Below are 18,642 nucleotides of genomic sequence, written 5' to 3' on the forward strand. Positions count from 1 at the left end.
CTGAACCTTCTCTCACGGCACAAACTGGACTCTCCACCAGGTGGGGTTGTGAGACAGAAAGAACTGGCCATTGACTGACTCCAGGCTCACGGGAGTGACGCTTATTCTGTTGGGGAGATCCATCCTCTTTCAAACCTTCAGGAAGCACTAAGACTCCCTGGGAATCTTGGTATGGGACAGATTTTACTCTTAATTCTCTAGAATTGGCATTCCTAGAGCTTGATCCTGCCAGCTACAAAGGGGGAAGCTGTCAGAGGCAATGAAAACAAAATTCCTGTTGGTTGCTCTGGAGCTTCAGAGGGAAGACCTCAACTCAAATTCCTTTGACCATTCCGTTATGACTGAACCCCTTTCACATGTAACATTGTGTGAGTCACAAAGGAAACAAACCATACTTGTACAAAGTGTTTCATCTCTCTCTCTCTCTCTCTCTGGTTTTATTTCCCTATCTTTACAGTCTCTTTGCTCTGATTTCATTCATAAGAATGAATATGATAAGTATAATCCCTCTGGGTTGTTGTGCGACTAAACGAGGTAACCTATGTGCAGGGCCCGTGGTAGCTGGTTCAGAGCCAGCACTCTGTAAAGGCCTCCCTCTCCCCTCCCCAGGGTGGCAGGAATTTCTGACTCAGGAACAAGACTGACTTTTTAGTACTAACACCAGGGCTAGATGGGAAATGGAATAAGGAAGAATTTAATTCCAGTTTTCCTTCAGAGGGCTTCAGTTTCATTATACCCCTTACAGGCAAATAAAACTCTAAGTCTTGTGCTTTGCTTCTTCCATGCTTTCCTCTGTGTTTAATGTAAGAAAAAGATCGACTGAGACAGAGGAAGAAGTCTACACAAAGGGAACTCTGTGGTCCTTTCTGTAGCCTTTATACCAAACATGATGCAGACCTGCTCTGTGCTGTATGTTCTCACAGATGCCCCACCTCCTACTATATATTCCTGGCCCCAATTTAAGTTAGAGAAGCACTGAAGTTATTTGCATAACACAGAAATTAAAAAAACTGTTAACTTGAGTAGGCTTCTGCCTGTTTCAAAGTCATCTCCTAACTCATAGGCAGCCGGCTAATGAACAGCCTGTCTACACGGCTGCAGGATATTTGACAGCTAGGACATCAGAAGTGACAATCTATGAGAGGATACAACATTCACTGGCTACAAAGCATTAGAGCTCTCTAGAGTGGACCCTGCATGCACAGAATATGGAGGGAGAAGGCCAAGGAGACAGTCAGGATCCCCAGACTCTTGAAGCTGTTCCTTGAGCCAACCCAGGCAGGCTGAGAAATAGTACCTGTTTTGTTCTCTATTCCTTCAGAGGGAATAATCACGAAATCTGCCTTCTCCTCCAACTGGGTTATAATAGAGTCGCTCTTTGCACTGTGGATAGGACTGGGGGAAGTCAGGCTGTGACCGAAGGAAAAGAAAGAGAAACAATTACTGCGAACCGTTGTTTAGAAGCCAGCTTTCCTAATTTATCCCAGAAACGTGTTCTTATTCATCTAACTCCTACTGCCTGACATGGTGCCTGGTCCACAGAAAGAACAAATGTTTGTTGAATGAGTGATGAGTTTGTTAAATGAATGAAATGAATATTGAATGAATGAATGACCCAGTCCCAGGAAGTCTTTTCCACAACAAGGCTGCCTTTAAGCCTAGCTCACTGAGAAGAGATTTACCAGAAGGATGGATAATCTAGCATTTTAAAGAACTCTAAGTTTTGTTTGGTTTGGCTTTTTGTTTTTTGTTTTTGTTTTTTACTTAACCACCACCTCCTCCACCATCATCCCTGGGCCCAAGTTCAGGGACTGATGTAGTATGTGTTTTAGTAGCTTTGGGAGCTGGAAGGAAAATCTATTTCCAATATGTTGATCTTTCACTGACACATGCAATACCAGCAGAGTAATCACGGCAGATCAGCTCTGGGCTGATCCCAAAGTAGGGGATGGTGTGGAGGATGCCTCAGAAGGGAGAAACTGCTGGAGTGTGGACAGTGCCAGGCTGGGCAAAGGAGCAGTGACATATCAACAAAGCTAGGACATGATACAGCAAAGGATAATACGTCAAAAGGGGAAAAGACCTGCTAGGGGATGGTAAAGGCTTACTTGATTTACTGCCATCAAGGAGTTATTCATATCTCTGCCACACTATTTTCAAATTGTGATCAGAAACCTTGCAACAATTCTTAAACTCTAGCATAACTACTAGCCTTGGAAGGAACTGGGGAAGCAGAATTTTAAATCTCCAGAAGCAAATCTACAGGACACGATGGGAATGTGGCTGATGCTTCCATCTGAACAGCCATCTTTCTTTGCACCACACCTTGAGAACATCAGCACTGAAACAATCTCAGGGGTTGTGGGGTCTGCAGACCCAGCCCCCTCTCAGGAATTCTTTCCAAATCCATCACCCAGACAACAGTGAAAGTGTCTTGGATTCACTGACCCACTTAATGTGCCCCTGAAGTCTCCCAGGCTAATCCTCCCAGCCACGATCAGGAGTTAACATTTCATCTTCCTAGAAACCACTAAAAACAAGAGCCAAGCACAGTGGAGTTAGCAAGAGATTTCAAAAATCTCTGAAGCAGCCTGAGGACTAGTGTCTCGACCTCCTCGTTGTCCAGAGTTTTGGGCTTTGGTGGGAATGACCTCAACCAGTAACACACCCTCATCCTTATTATAACCACAGAAAAAAAATTAGTTTTTTGCTTCTTCAAATTATAAAAAGTCACTTAATCATATCTATAGATCTACAACCCAAACAGGCAAGATAGGTGGAGAGAGGCAAGAAGTGGTATTTAGAAAAGGTAATTGCTTTACAGAACTCTCTTATCCATCTTTCACCACTTAGGTAATCTGACTTCCAGGCCAACATGTGTTAGCTGCTGGAAAAGCATTAGTCTAAGGATACTATGTCATTCATAAGAAGAACAGATTTATGACACTTCAGGCCTCAGCATCTGCCTTCTTACAGAAATGGGGTCCAAGTGCAGAAAGAGGTCTGCACCAGCTGCTCCTCTTCGAGAAATGATAAGACAACACTTTTTCAGCTGACAAGGTGTTATGGCTGACATGTTCCCTTGCCTGCATTTAGCTGGACCACTAAATGTGGGTATGTGGGAGACGAAGGGGGACGGGGGAGGGGTGATGTGAACCTAGGATGCAGGCGGAAAAATGCTTTCCTAAAAGCAGAGACGCATGCTCAGCTCCACTGGCTCCCTCCTAAGTGAGCTGTCTCCCATATAAGGGCAGAAAGAGGCGGATGTCTGCATATCCAACCCCACTGGGGGAGTGGCAGAGCAGCCAAAGGAAAACAACATTTCTCTTTCTTGAATTGGGGCTGCCAGTGTGTGAGGCCACGGAGAGGTAAAACCATGAAACTAACTGGCCAAGTCAAAAGGTAAAGGATCTGAGGAAGAAAAATCCTGAGGCACATGTCAGACCAGGCATCTTGCCTCCTCCCCAAGACGAACCTCACGGATGAGGATGGTACACTAAATCCTCTGCCTCAAGACAGACAAAAGTATTTTAATGCTAATTAATTATATGATTTAGGCTCTACCTGATTAGCTTTAAAACCCTATTTTATAAACAAGTAATTTCCTATTTGCCATCATAAACCTGTCAAGGAACAAGTGATTACAATATTAATTCCCACAGGTCTAACATCTCTCCAATCTTATCAGACAAACAATCTCCCAGAAAAGCCACCTTCAAATTAGAGTCAAATCAATTTTTTAAAAAAAAACGGGTGCTGGGCAATATGAGTTCTGTTCCATCCTGAAGTGCCTCCTTCAGTAGACACCAGACAGGGTCAAGGTCCACTCCTTCCCCTATGGTGGTTGCAGCTTCCTAAACCCACTGTATTTTACAGTGATAATCCCAGGCCAGCAGCCTGTTCTCCCCAATATAGCGCCCCCACCGATCCCCGCCTGTCTCTGGCCAACAGCATCCTCCAGTCCTGGCCCTGCTGCCACCCATGCCCCCCACCTCCAAAGCCAAAGTGGCTTCACCTCACCATTTGACTTGCGTCCCTCCCATGGTCCCCCTCGTGTCTCCGGCTTCAGCAAGTCGGCTTCCCGGGGTGAGGTGGGAGGCTGAAAGTCACAGCGCTCCCCAATTCGGGCATGTCTCCCCGCGCTGAGCCCCGAAGAACGACTCCACGGGCAGGCCAACTACCAGAGCCGCTCGCCCCGGTCCCGAGAGGGAGGAGGGAGGACAGAGAAGCAGGCGTCTCGGCCCCAGGGACGGGGATGCTCCTGGCTCTGAGGCGCGCTGTCCCAGCAGCTCAGACACTGCAGCAGCCCAGCCTCGGCGGAAGCCGCCTTCCCTCGCAGGCTGCGGGTCCCCGGCAGCGGCATCGTGGTCTCCGCTGCCGCGCGGCTCCGGGCGTGCCCCCGGGCGCAGGCATTTCAACCCATCTCCGACCCACCGGAGAAAGGCTGCCCGCGGCTCCGGCTGCGCGGTCGAGTCCCGGTCGGGCGACGGGCGGCGATCCCAGCTCCGCACCGCCTCCCCGGTCCCACCCTCCCGACGCCCTCCCCCGCTTCCCAGGCTGTCACTTGCGGGCAGCAGCGCCGGGATCGGACCCAGGCTGGCGCTCGGCCGGCCGACTGAGCTCGAGGCAGAGCGGGGCGGGGCTGCGGGGCCCAGCGGGAGACGCTGGCGAGGCACCGGAGAGGCCGCCGGTCGGCAGAGGGAGGGGTCTGTGGTCCCGGTCTGGAGAAGCCCAGAACTGATAGCGGTGCCTTCTCCTCTCTGAACCCTGCCTTCGTGGGCACGGAGGTCGGGGTGGGTCTAACGCGGCTCCTTGTGGGAGGGGGCTCCCCCGGAAACCCGCCGAACGCCCGTCTCCCGCACCCTCCCCTCGGGCGTTTCATGTGTTCTTTTTTCCCAGCCAAGGATCGTTTTGCTTGGATATGGTGAGAGGCTGGCCCGAGGTCTACAGGTCTACGAAGCAACAGGCGGGCAATCGGGCAGGGCTTTGCCAGGATGTCTCTCAAGGAGCAGGGGGAGGGGATAGGACATAAGGGCCTGTCTTTCCTACCTTCTGAACCACTCCCCGTTTTGAATCACATACCAGGGACCTCCTGGCCTTCATGGATCACTTAGACATTAGGTGGACTCCCCCTGAGTGGGGGGTGGCGGAGGGGGGGGAGAGGGGCAGAATGTGCCAAAGCCTTCTGGGTCCCAGCGTGCTGCCTGAGCATCCCAAAGAGGTGAGTGAGAGGTTGGCATAGAAGAAAACAACCAAATCAGGAAGGAGAGAAAGAGGAAAGCAAACTATTCTCTGACCCCTCACCTAGAAAACTGTCACTGTCGACCCACTGAAGCCTGATTTCCAATGGCCCCTAATTCACACGGTCTCATACCCCTACTCCCAGTCTGAGTTCTGCCAGACAGGAGGAAAGCAGGTGCTCTCAGGAAAAAATCCAGACTCTTTTTTTCTCTCTCTAACTCTGGCAAGCACTATCAGGCACAGAAAAGTAAAAGGCCTGAAGCCATGCAGGAAGCAACAGATCTCATTATACAATGAAATATCCTTTGATTCTGTACCAAGTGATAGTCCAAGCAGCAAGCAAGGAAGGAATGGTTTAGATTCTCAGTAAAAGCACATCTATTGCTTAATGGGTACAAGGTTTCCTTTTGGAAAGGGTGATGAAAATCTCTTTGGACTGGATAGAAGTGATGGTTGCACAATATTAATGAAGGTACTACATACCACTGAATTGTACACTTTAAAATGATTAATGGTTAATTTAATGTCATGTGAATTTTAAAAACAAAAAAACACAACTATTACATGTGAAAATTAAAGTCGAGCAAGGTTACCAGTATATTAAAATGATGGAAAGAATTCCATGTGACCTCAGCAAATTAGAAAATGGTCCATCAAACTAAGATGGAATTTTATTAGGAAAAGCAATAGGAGGAAGGAAACAAACACATAAAATACATACATATTAGACAAAGAACAATTAGGCTTAACTAGAACAGACTAATCCTGGGTTGAGGTAAGAGAGAAAAGGTTATAAGAGCATAAATTAAATATGATTCAGCAATGAAATGAAGTGAGTAAATAAGCTAACATGACCTGGGGATGTGTTTATAGGAGCATGATTTACATGAGCCAGGAAAATAATCTTTTTCTGCCACTATACTTGGCATTGATCAGGCTTTTATTAGAGCACTGTGTCCTCTTTTGGTCTCTGCATTTGGCTCTAAGGGATATAGACAACATTTTTCAGCTAGAGTCACACACATTGTTAGCCCACTCAAATGTATACTAATCGGCCACAATTCCCAGCCCTGTAAATGAAAGGTGGGAACATTCTAAAGGCTCTAAGAGAACTCTGCTCATTTTCTCTTGCTATGAGCTTTACATAGCCTTCTCAGGCCATAACTTAAGAGTCAGACTCAGGCACAAAGGCAGTGCAATGGAAGTGGCTCTCACAAACACTGGCAGCTGATATGCAAATATCAGAACCATTGGGCTGGGCCCTAGCAAGTCCCAGTCATGCCCCCACGTGGACACAGCGAAGCACTGGCACTGGTATGAAGGAAATTCACAAGCATCCCAGCCTACCCTCCTGTCAGCACAAAACCACAGACCGGCCGTGCTGAGGGCTACCCCTTTAAAGCCAAACATAAACTGAGGGAAAGATAAGAGAACTCTGCTCATTTTCTCTTGCTATGAGCTTTACATAGCCTTCTCAGGCCATAACTTAAGAGTCAGACTCAGGCACAAAGGCAGTGCAATGGAAGTGGCTCTCACAAACACTGGCAGCTGATATGCAAATATCAGAACCATTGGGCTGGGCCCTAGCAAGTCCCAGTCATGCCCCCACGTGGACACAGCGAAGCACTGGCACTGGTATGAAGGAAATTCACAAGCATCCCAGCCTACCCTCCTGTCAGCACAAAACCACAGACCGGCCGTGCTGAGGGCTACCCCTTTAAAGCCAAACATAAACTGATGGAAAGAGAAAGGGCTTCAGTGCCTATTGCCTGTTGCATTACTACCTGAAGCTGACAACCCTGAGAATCTCCACAATTCAGCTCTTAGGGAGGACTGTAGTGGTGAAGAATCTGAGGCCACAGTTACCTGGAGCAGCTGGACTCGGATGGGGACCTTTGCTGCCCTTCATACTGCTGCACCAGGGCTCGCACGCTCCAGCATGGATTCCCAATCTCCTCATCCACGCTGCTGTTCCTAAAGGCAGAGGGCACCAGCAAAGGAGAAGGTGTCAGTCCTTTAGGTCAACCCAACAAGTACTGATAGACACCACTTTGGGAGCACTATGGGAAAAAAAGATGAATAAGGCAAAGCCCCTGCCTTAAGGACACTTGAAACCTAGTAAGAAAGGTAGATACAAAAAACCAGTAATTTCACCAATCTCTGCAACACTTCAGAGTCGTGTTCCCTCTCAGCAGACGCACAACCCACAAAGCGTTTCCTGCCTTGACTTTCTAGGACAGCCCGCCCTTTAGGATACACTCCAGGGGGAGACTCCGGGATGAATTGGGATGTTGCTGCCACATATATCTCCCAGTGCAGAAAACACACTGTGCCAAAGGCATATATTTAAAACTCTGGGGACTTCCCTGGTGGTCCCCAGTGGTTAAGAATCCACCTTCCAAGGCAGGGGACATGGGTTCGATCCCTGGTCAGGGAACTAATATCACACATGCCGTGAGGCAACTAAGTCCATGCGCTCTAAAGCCTGCATGCCACAACTAGAGAGAAGCCTGCGGGCTGCGACCAAGAGTCTGCGTGCCACAACTAAAAGATCCCGCATGCCGCAACTAAGACCAGATGCAGCCAAATAAATAAATACATGAATATTTTTAAAAATAAAATAAAACAAAACTCTGCACACCAAAGCAAAAAATTACATATACGATTCCTTTACTTTCTACTAAAGGCAAAATAAACATCTCTAAAAGAGAGGGCCTTTTTTCTCTTTTGGAGTGCCCTCTCCAGCCTCCATTCCATGCTCTTTTCTGCAATGTGGGCTGTTTAGGTGGTATTTCCCTTTACTGCACTATGTCATTTAAGGGAAGAAATATCAGAGTGGGTTGAGTTCCCATCCCCAGATTTCCATCCTTACCTCTGTCTGTATCGAAAGACATCCCGCCCTGACCGTGACATGTCGTGACACACGTCAGCTAGTGCGGCAGCTGCTCCCTGGGCCACAGCAGTGGCACAGTGTGGCTGGTGACTCTGCAGAGGGGCTCTGGCGTCCAGTCCTTGGTTCACTGTCCTGCTGGAGCCCGGTTTGAAATGAGCTGCCAAGGCCAGGACCAGCCTCATGATAGACTTCAGGTTGCCTTCCACAATATCTGAGGATCGGAACAGACCGAGAGGTCCTAAGAGAGAGGCAGAGAGCTGAGGACTCATTCAGTTACTACGTATTTGCTAGTGAGTAGGTAAGCAAGGCAATCAAGCTCTCTGTGTTCAACAGGGAGACAGAGTATTTGAAAGCAATTACAATAAAGTACAATAGCGTATGAGAGAAGTACAGGATTCTTTGGGAGCTCAGAGAAGAAGCATCTTGTCTAGTCTAGAGGGCTCTGGGAGGGATTCCCTGAGGAAGTGAGTTCTAAACTGAGACATGACTGACCAATAATGGTTTATCAGATGAGGGAAGGGAAGGAAAAGAGTATTCCAAGAAGAGGGAACAGCAGGCATGAAGGTCTAGAGGTGAGACAGCACAACACACCCGAACTGCGCCATCCAGTATGGGAGCCACTAGACACATGTGGCTATTGAGCACTTAAAAGGTAGCTGTAGTCTGAACTGAAATGTGCTAGTACTAACCTAGCACACACACAAAAACAGAATGAAAAGTCTCATGAGACTTAGTACAAAAAATAGAATGTAAAATATCTCATTAACAGTTTTTTACATTGATTATATGTTGAGCTGATAATATTTTGGATATGTTGGGTTAAGTAAAATATATTATTAAAATTATTTTCAACCATTTCGTTTTCTTTTTTTTTTAACCGTGGCTATTAGACACATTCAAGTCATGTATGAGACTCACATTATATTTCTATGGCACACGCTGTGGAAGAGGAAGAGAAAGCAGCTCAGCATAGCCAGAGCTCAGAGTTCAGGGGGAGAGGGTGAAAGATGGAGGAGGAAGAACTGGAGGTGAGGTCAGAAAGGGCATGGTGAGCCAGAGGAAGGACTCTGGATTTTCTCCTAAGGGCCCTCAGATGCAGAGGAATGGCATGAGCATAAATACTCTTAGAAAGATCATTCTGGCTGCAGTGTGGAGAGCAGAGGGGAGGGGGACAGAAATGGATGCAGTGGGACTAATTAGGAAGCTGTTGCACTTCTCCAGGTAAATGACAATGATGTCCTGAATGGCAGTGTTCCCTCAAAATAGCAGACTTTAATGGGCCAGATCCCCAAGCCCACTCCTCATGGGGACCAGACCTGAGATATTATGGCATTCTAAATTTTGTCCTAGAAAAAAAGAGAAATGCAGGCAGAAAAAAATATAATAGGTCTGGTTAACATAAGGAAATAGGTAAAATTCTATGTTTTAGTTTCGTAGCCTTTTAAATATGCAAGGCTTCCAAAAGGATTGATTGATACCTTCTACCGGCACTCTCAATGGTCAGTGTCTGCCCTGCATGAATGAGCCCAACACAGAGAACACTAATAACACACGAAAGGAGGGCTCCCTCCTGCCCCCCATTCTCATTAGAGCCACAGGCAATCAGGCCCGGAAACTGAAGCTGAAACAGAACCAGATTATAATCAGTTCTACAGAAGCAGTGAGAAGACCTGGGAGCCTGTGCCTTCTGAGGACTCCTACACCATTTCTTCCCTGCAGCCTGGGCTCAAACTGGATTGAGAGGTGTCCTCTCCTGGCCACGTGGCTCAAAAAACTCAAAAAACATAATCTATCTTCATTTCTGATAACTTAAACAAGACATTCTAAAATTCATATCACAATTTTATAATTTCTTTTGTGTTAATCTTCCTACACACACTCAAGCTAAACTTTACTCTGTTAAAATGAATAGAGAACTTCTATGTTCACCCAGGTTTCCAAAGCACTTGGATTTTGATAATCGCTCTGTCCCAAGAGGATAACTTTCTTTATGGAAAAATGATACGAGGTCGTGGGCCTAATCCTACTCGAGTCTACTTGGAACCCTCAGCTACATAACAGATGGTTCTTCTGAGGGTTACAATCACCAGGTAAAGATGACTGTACTCACCCACCATGGACAGGATGAAGCACTGACCTTTAGCTGAAGTCTGGTGCATACGAATCTTTTTGGAGGCTACAAACTGTAACACTTTCTCCACATTATTTTTCATCTCCTGCTGGTTACTGGGACTCAGCTGTACACCACTCAGCTTTTCTCCTGCTGTTAGGATAAAGAAAATATTTGAAGTTATGGGGAGCGGTACTATCCCAGTTTCATAGTAGCCAGACACAGAGAAAGAGAATATTTGATGTAAACACTAAGATTATCTATAAATATGCAAGTGAGTTAGGCCTTGGTGTTTGTAATTTGGATGGGGAATAGGAAAATGAAAGCCTTTTGCAGGGCCTTCAAATTTTCAAATTTATTCCCAGGGGCCTGTGAAGTTGCTGTGCATACATTTTTTTCATTCAACAAATATTCATGAATATTCATTCAAAAATATTCATGAATATTCATTCAAAAAATATTCAGCACAATATTCACTGTGTGCCAGGCCCTGTTCTAAGCACCAGAGAAACAGCAATGACCAAGACTTCGTCTTTCCTTCCATCATAGAGTTCTATATCTGTAGGGATGACAGATGACCAAGGTAACAAATAAATCTTCAATATAATTTCAGGTAGTGATAAGTACTATGAGGAAAGACAAAGAAGAGTGATCACGGTCTCTCTGATAACACATTTGGGCAGAGGCGTGAATAAAGTAAGAGAGGTTAAGATTTGCGGAGGAAGCATTCCAGGCTGAGAATCCACAGATCCCAACCCCAAGGTGGGAATGAGCTCAGCTTATCTGAGGAACAGCAACAAGACCATAGGGCTGGAGTGGAGAGAGCAAGGAGTCGAGTCCTAGGGTAAGGTGGAGAGGTAAGCAAGGCCAGGCCATGTGGAGCTTTAGGGACCAGAGGAAAAGAGCAAAGACCTTGAATTTTATTCTATGTGTAATGGACAGCCAACAGAGGGTTTGAGGTAAGGGAGTTACATGATCTGATTTATGTTTTTAAAAGTTGACTCTGTGTGGACATAGATTATGTGAAGAGGAAATAGGGAGATTAGTTAAAAGGGAAGTGAAAACAATCAAGCAAGAGATAATGATGGTTTGGGAAGAAGCTGAGAGGTGAGAAGTCAGATACCGGGTACATTTTTTTTTAATTTTTAATTAATTTATTAATGAATTTTTTAAAGTACCAATGTTTATATGGGTGATTACAGGGCACTGAGAGTAAGAAAAGGGACTCAACACAAGGAAGAACAGGAGGTAATGCCAGGTGATAGCGGGTTAAGTCTGCTTCATGACAAGCCTCAAAGAGGCACAAAAGCTGTGTCCACTGGCTACTTGGGAGGTCTCCCCAGTGGGCGAAATGGTATCTTGCACCAGTTCAGGGAAGGCAGGGAAGAAGGGGGAATTTATCACCTGGATTTCTCCCATCTCCCATTAGTCAAATGCTATCCCAGGAGCACTAACTCTTCCACATTCCTGGGTTGCTAGTGGCTACTTGAGATACCAGATCCCATGTCCTGTGGGGTCATTCCATCCAAGTGTGGAAATGATGGGAGGAGACAAACTCTGGGTATGCGGCTGGTGAGTGCCGGAGAGAATCTGGTTTTGTACATAAGATGTGTTCATGACAGTCCAACACTGTTTTCCTTTTACCAGAATACGGAACCTGGAATAATGATCAAAGACCTTTCCCAAGGTCACAAAGCTAGTAAGTGGTAAATTCAGGATTTGAACACAGTCTTGGCTCTGGAAACTGGCTCTGGAAACTGTCAAAGACCAAGATAAGGAAGTTGGATTTTATGCAGCAGGCAAAGGAGAGTCGCTAAAGGGTTTCAAGCTGGGAATGACGTAAGATAAAGAGCTTTTTATAAAGCTCCCAATCTCTACTTTGCTCCATCTTCCCATGTGGCTGAACTTGGTACAAAAGTAGGTGGCCCCAGAGATGTGAGGACATCCAAGACAGTTTTTGAGCTCTGACTAGATCCAGAGCTCACATGGGCTTCAACACTGCCTCATAATCTTTCTGTCTTCATCAAAGCCTACACCTACCAAAGAGACTAGCTGGTCAGAGGCAGGCAGGATCTGGGCGGAAAGGTCAAAATGAGGGGAAGGGCAGATTGCCCTAAAGCCCAGGAGCAGGAGACCCAGCCATACGTCCATTGTCAGCCGGTGGGTCTGGGGATGGTGGGACCCGCATACAAGTCCTTTGGTGTTGCCTGAGATGGTCAGATCTCATGAATTGTCGGCTGCTCTGGTCACATTTATGTGGTCGGTATTTGGCGTGTATCCGAGTATGTCTTCCAAGTTCATCAGACCGGAAGAAGGACCAAGTACAGGCTTCCCACATGCATTTACAGGGCCTTTCACCTGTGTGTTTGCGCTGGTGACTCACGAGGTGGGAGCCCTTAGCTTTTTCACGGTTCTCTCAGTTGCAGCGGTTAAGGCCTTGAATCTGGGGATCTCCTCCTGGGAGCCCTTTCCTGGGCCCCGGAATACTGCTCTGCTCTCCGTGGAGCAGGTAAAGACTACTTAGGTAGGAAGGGGTCTTCCTGGGAGACTGGCTGGCTCACAAAAGAGCCCTGGGATTCCAAAACCAGCAATAATGGGATCCAGCTGGGGGCATCCCTAAGTTGTGGGGTTTCTGGACTGCAACATCTGAGCCAAAGAGGGGAGCATTGCCTGGACCTCAGTGGAAGGCACGGTTGTATACAATAATGTTTTACGTGTTAAAGGGTCTCTGTTAGAAGTTACTGTTGGGAGGCCAGAATAAGGCATTGTTCGCATTCTGATGTGGGACATCATTGGGATTCCACTGGCAGGTGAGACTGGCGGCCCATTGGGGGGCATTCTTAGATTCCCACCAAAGGTCGTGGCCCCTGGAATACTGGGCTCTCCTAAGGGCATTGCTTGGGGCCCCTGGAAAATCATCATTCCTGGCTGGGAAGGAGACATTCCCTGAGTAAATCATCTGGGAAGGAGTGAAAGTCACTTGGGGGCTCACACCGTGGTCAGGCAGCAACATACTGAACTGTGGTCCCATTTCACTGGCATTCTGCCTGGGTGCCTCAGCAGAGACCAAGGGGATCCTCTCCAGCTCTGTGCACTGAGGGACATGTTGAAAACCTGATGGGCCACGGTTCCAAGAGGTGTGCACTCCACTGCTTCCAGGAGATGAAGACACATCCAAGATGGACATTGACTTCTCAGTCTCCTCTGTGAACTGGTGCACAGCCACATGCCACTGGCTCAGGCCCTTGTCTCCCTGCTCCATCTTAACCCGGGATTGGTTGCACATTGAGACTATGCAAGGGTCCAGACCCACACCTGAGCAAAGCTCCTGGGTACATTTTTAATATAAAGCACACAGCACATGTGAAGGACTGGATATGATATATGAGGAAAAGAGAATAATAAAAGACAACTTCTAAATGTTCTGCTTTAACAGCTGGGTCAATGGTACTGTGACGTGTTAGATGAAGAATCTCGGAGGATAGAGGGATCAGCGGGGAGAAGGAAAACCTCTGATTATGACACATGAAGAGAGCTGCAGTTTTTTCTTTTGGCCCAACCAGAGATTGAACCCAGGCCCTCATCAGTGAAAGTGCCGAGTCCTAACCACTGGACCGCCAGGGAATTCCCGAGAGCTGCATTTTAGACATCCAAGCAGAGATGTTGAACAGGAAGTTGATATTCATGTCTAGAACTCAATGAAAAGCTTAGGGCTAAAGATACAAATTTGGAAAGAGCTCACTTAGGGATAGAGAATATGCAAGGACTAAGGTCTAAGCCTCTAAGGAGAACTTCAACTTCAACATTTAGAGGTGAGGAAGGAGGAGAAAGCCAGCAAAGCAAACAGGAGAGGCCAGTGAGGAAGGAGGAAAACTCGAAACCACAGGGTCCTGGAGACCAAGGGGAGAAGGTGTTTGGAGGAGGAGGGAGTGATCCACTGTGTCAGGTTCTGCTAAGTTGAATACAGCGAGGACTGAGGCCTGGCCACTGGATTTGACAAGGCAGAGGTTGTGACCTGAGAAGAACAGTTTCAGGGGCGTAGTGGAATCAAAAGCCCAGTGAGGGCTGGCTAAAGAAAGAATGGGAAATAAGGCAGTGAATTCTGTGAATTTTTCTACATAGCCAAGTCACAACAGAACGCAGCATTTAAGAACCTGGGTTTGGGGAAAACAAGAATACATATTCATATTGCTTGTATATGCATAGACTATCTCTGGGGAAAAAAAGCAAGAAACTCCTAACACTGGTTGCCTTCAGAAAGAGCAGGTAGCTGGCAGGGGGACAGAGGTGGAAAAATGGCTTTCGACTTTATATCCTCTTGTGTTGTCTGGATTTTCTAACTGATTATATTTCCAGTATAATCTATTCAAATGAATGAAAAATTAAATGAGCTCATTTTAAAATGAGCTTTGGAATTAAAGCAGATCTAGGTTTGTATCTCTGCTTTGCCACATACAGTTATGTGACGTTGTAAAGTTGCTTAACCTTTCTAAATCCTATAAAATGGGTGAAATAGTACTTACATCATATCCGTATCATAAGTCCATCAAAGTAGCATGCTTATCGCGATGCTTGATATATACATATACATATATATATAATATATATATATAAAGTACTCAATGAATTTACTTATTTTTATAAATTCTCTTTTAAGTTTGTTTCCTGAAAATGGGGCTATTATGTTTCTCAAAGGTTGATGATCAAACGAAATTAAATGAGATAGTGTTTAATAAATAGCAGCTGCTATTACTATTACCATGGTTATTATAACTATAAGTGAATACTCTAATGAATCCATGAGCTGTCTGAATGAGGTATTCATGGACAGGCTGCCTGTTGCAAACCTGACTTCTTACATACCACTTGCAAACCCCACATCCCTCAAAGACTCTAAACAAGGTAAGCTGACTTACATGACAATGAACGTTTGAGTACCTACTATGTGTCTGGCACTTGGTTAGGGGTTGTAGAAACAGAAAAAAAATTATACTGTACCTGCTCTTAAAGAGCTCAGTCTATACAGGAGAAACAGATAGTAAATAATTACCTTTTGGTGAGAGAAATAATAACAGAGCTACAGACAAATGCTATGGAAATAAGGTTATGATACCATCTAATAAGAATGACCGGCAACAACTCCAGGGCTTCAAGAAAACAAGGTCTCTTGGGAAGCATCATGGTAGTGAATACCACAGAGGGGTCCTTTTGCTGCTAACACACCTTCTTTTTGCCTGGCTACCGCTTCCTTTTCCAGCCTCAGTCTAGACATCAAATCTTCTGGCAAGCCATCCCTCAACCCATAAAACTGGGCTGGGTGTTCCCCATGTGCTCCTATCTGTACTTGCCCCATCAGAATACTAAGTGCATTAATGGAAGTGACTTCACTTTCCAGTCTTTCCAAATAGATTGGGAGACTCTTGAGAGCCTAGACTGTGCTCATCATCATATTCCCAAAGCTTAACAAGGCACCTGGAACAGTGTTTATTGACAATAAATAAATAAAGTAACCTTGGGAGAGTATCTTAAGTCTTCTCTACTTCCATTTCCATTTATTTTATTCATTTATTTTAAAAAATTTTTTTGGCCGCAGTATGCGGGATCTTAGTTCCCCGACCAGGGATCGAACCTGTGCCTCGTGCAGTGGAAGCACAGACTCTTAACCACTGGACCACCAGGGAAGTCCCATTTCCATTTATTTTAAAGAAGAAGGAATCTGCTCTGAAGGGCATATGGAAGATAAAAGAGGCCATGTTCTGGTTTATGCTAGCACTGGAGTCCAGGGCCAACTGACCTACAATCTCAATGAGATATGCCAGGATCACCCCGTCCCGGAGATCCTGTCGCAGGTCCTGCACAGGCTTCACTGTTGGCCTCTTCTTCAGCTGTGCGTTCACCCAGGCCACATATGCCTGCAGCTGTTGCTGGAAAATGAAAGGTGGAAATAAGGGAAAAGTTGCATATTACTCTTATCCTCTATCCTGCACCCTCTAAGGCAGCATTTGAGACCAGGCAATCTATATCCACAGGGAGGAGGAGGTTTTAAGGAAAGAAAGAAAGATGGTCAGACATGGAGTACATTCTAAAATTCTCTAGTTCTATGCTAGTCTCCAGGGATAAGCTAACCTCTGACTTGGGTGGCAGTGTGGACACAGGTACGCAGATGAGTGTTTCAGTGACTATGACTCCTGCTTTCCTTGAGTTTTGCTCTATTGACCAGGGATAAAGGCTGGGCCAGAACCACAGCCCATTTTCAAGTGTAACCACTGCTGCCAGCAACCCATTATGCTTCTCAGGAACAATCACTCATGTCCTGTATGCACAATGAACTGTGACACTCCTAAGAATTGATCTTGGGGAACCAGGAATCAACAGAACCCAAGTTCAGAAATGCCTCTACCATAGCTGATTTCTTTACAATGAGACTTAACTGAACCCAATCCAAGGTTTATTCTCCTGAGCCTATAATCCTGGGATTGCTACGGAGTTAGTTTTAATCCATGCTTTATATTGTCAAAGAGGATCTAGTTACCTGAAACCTGCACAAAGAAAGAAAAAGAAAGGCTATGATGAGCAGTGTTCCTGAAGACTGGGGCTGTGGATGGAGGGAGCTTTCATTTATTTTCAGACAAAGCTATGGCCCGGTACCATCAGAAACCCGTCAGACTCAGGTTGGACACATAACTCATCCCAACACTTAGACGACCTTACATATTCCATTTTAAACACAGCTTGCATTCAGGTGTTTATTCTGATTATCTGGTCTGAAGATGGGCACTAAATATCAAAATAGCACATGAACAATGTCAGTACAGGCAGCAGTTCTGTCTGATTTCTGTAGAAACCCAAGACCCTGAACCTAAAAATTAAGTTCAAAGGCTAACAGTATTAAACTATAATTTGGTTAAAGTACAGTTGATTTCTAAGCCCCAAGTACTTCCTTAATGAAATGATGTTGGAAATTACTCACTGGCTGCTTCCTGGGCTTAAATGAAATCTTCACTATTTTCTTTCTCTGTCGATTTGGGGGAATAAATAAAGTCCTTTGGAAGGTAGTGCTAAGGCAATAATCTATCAGCTACGGACAAACTATAGGAAGTGCAATGATCAGCAGGAGGTGGGGGGAGGAATCTGATATTTACTGAGTACCTACCATGAACTAAACACTATTTTTGATGTTTTATATATGTTTTTTAAAATAAATTTACTTATTTACTTATTTCATTTTTGGCTGCGTTGAGCCTTCGTTGCTGCACGTGGGCTTTCTCTACTTGCGGTGGGCACGGGCTTCTCATTGCGGTGGCTTCTGCTGTTGCAGAGCACGGGCTCTAGGCACTCGGGCTTCAGTAGTTGCAGCACGCGGGCTCAGGAGTTGTGGCTCGTGGGCTCTAGAGCACAGGCTCAGTAGTTGTGGCACACGGGCTTAGCTGCTCCATGGCATGTGGGATCTTCCCAGACCAGGTCTTGAACCCGTGTCCCCTGCATTGGCAAGTGGATTCTTTTTTATTTTTTTTTTATAAATTTATTTGTCCATTTATTTTTGGCTGTGTTGGGTCTTTGCTGCGTGCGGGCTTTCTCTAGCTGTGGCCAGCAGGGGCCACTCTTCACCGCAGTGCGCAGGCCTCTCACCCTGGTGGCCTCTCCCGCTGTGGAGCATGGGCTCCAGGCACGTGGGATTCAGTAGTCGTGGCTCATGGGCTCTCTTAGAGCGCAGGCTCAGCAGTTGTGGCGCACGGGCTCACCTGCTCTGCGGCATGTGGGATCTTCCCAGACCAGGGCTCGAACCCGCGTCCCCTGCATTGGCAGGTGGACTCCCAACCACTGCGCCACCAGGGAAGTCCGGCAAGTGGATTCTTAACCACTGCGCCACCAGGGAAGCCCCTATATATGTTTTAATGAGTTAATAATGTACCTGGAACACAGCCTGCCACACAGTTGATGCTTACTAAATGGTCATTATTATTTTCATTATCATTATCTAATTCAGTTCTCACAAAAGCACTGAAGGGTCAGTATCGTCTCCATTCTATGGATGAGGTTCAGAGAAATTATGCAACTTCTCTAATGTCCCCATAGCTAGGACCTGGCAGACCTGGTAAGAAAACCCAGTAAAGGTGGTCCAAGCATTTACCAAGGGCCTCTTGCTATTCAACTCACTCTGCAGAATAGAGGCGGCTGCACCTTCTGCCTTAACATGGGCCAGACTCCTGTCCAGGTCTGCTCCCACTGTACAGCCAAAACACTGTGTGAGGCAGGCCAGGCAAAGGGCACTTCCATAGCAAACCACTATGCTCTGGGCCAGAAAGGCATTATGGGTAACAGCTGGGTCAGATTACCAGGCTATGTACAACTCTCTGTATCAAATCTCACCCCCAACCCACCCTCCACACATTCCTGC

General features: G+C 46.1%; 1 protein-coding gene across 2 annotated transcripts in view; it reads right to left on the reverse strand.

The window, feature by feature from the left end:
* The window catches only part of DIXDC1 (DIX domain containing 1), a 64,938-nt gene that overhangs the window by 28,620 nt on the left and 17,676 nt on the right, over positions 1-18,642 (reverse strand). The window contains exons 2-6 of one of the 2 annotated variants that reach the window (XM_007464648.1): positions 16,039-16,168; positions 10,272-10,397; positions 8,114-8,345; positions 7,108-7,215; positions 1,298-1,410 (exon numbers count right to left, since the gene is read on the reverse strand). In XM_007464648.1, the coding sequence (XP_007464710.1) occupies positions 1,298-1,410; positions 7,108-7,215; positions 8,114-8,345; positions 10,272-10,397; positions 16,039-16,168 (709 nt within the window). Of the gene's footprint in view, positions 1-1,297; positions 1,411-4,020; positions 4,478-7,107; positions 7,216-8,113; positions 8,346-10,271; positions 10,398-16,038; positions 16,169-18,642 lie in introns of those variants that run through there. The other variant, XM_007464649.1, reaches the window with a different exon arrangement.

The sequence above is a fragment of the Lipotes vexillifer genome, unplaced genomic scaffold, assembly GCF_000442215.2.
Source record: "Lipotes vexillifer unplaced genomic scaffold, Lipotes_vexillifer_v1.1 scaffold785, whole genome shotgun sequence".
In the NCBI taxonomy this organism is placed as follows: Eukaryota; Metazoa; Chordata; class Mammalia; order Artiodactyla; family Lipotidae; genus Lipotes; species Lipotes vexillifer.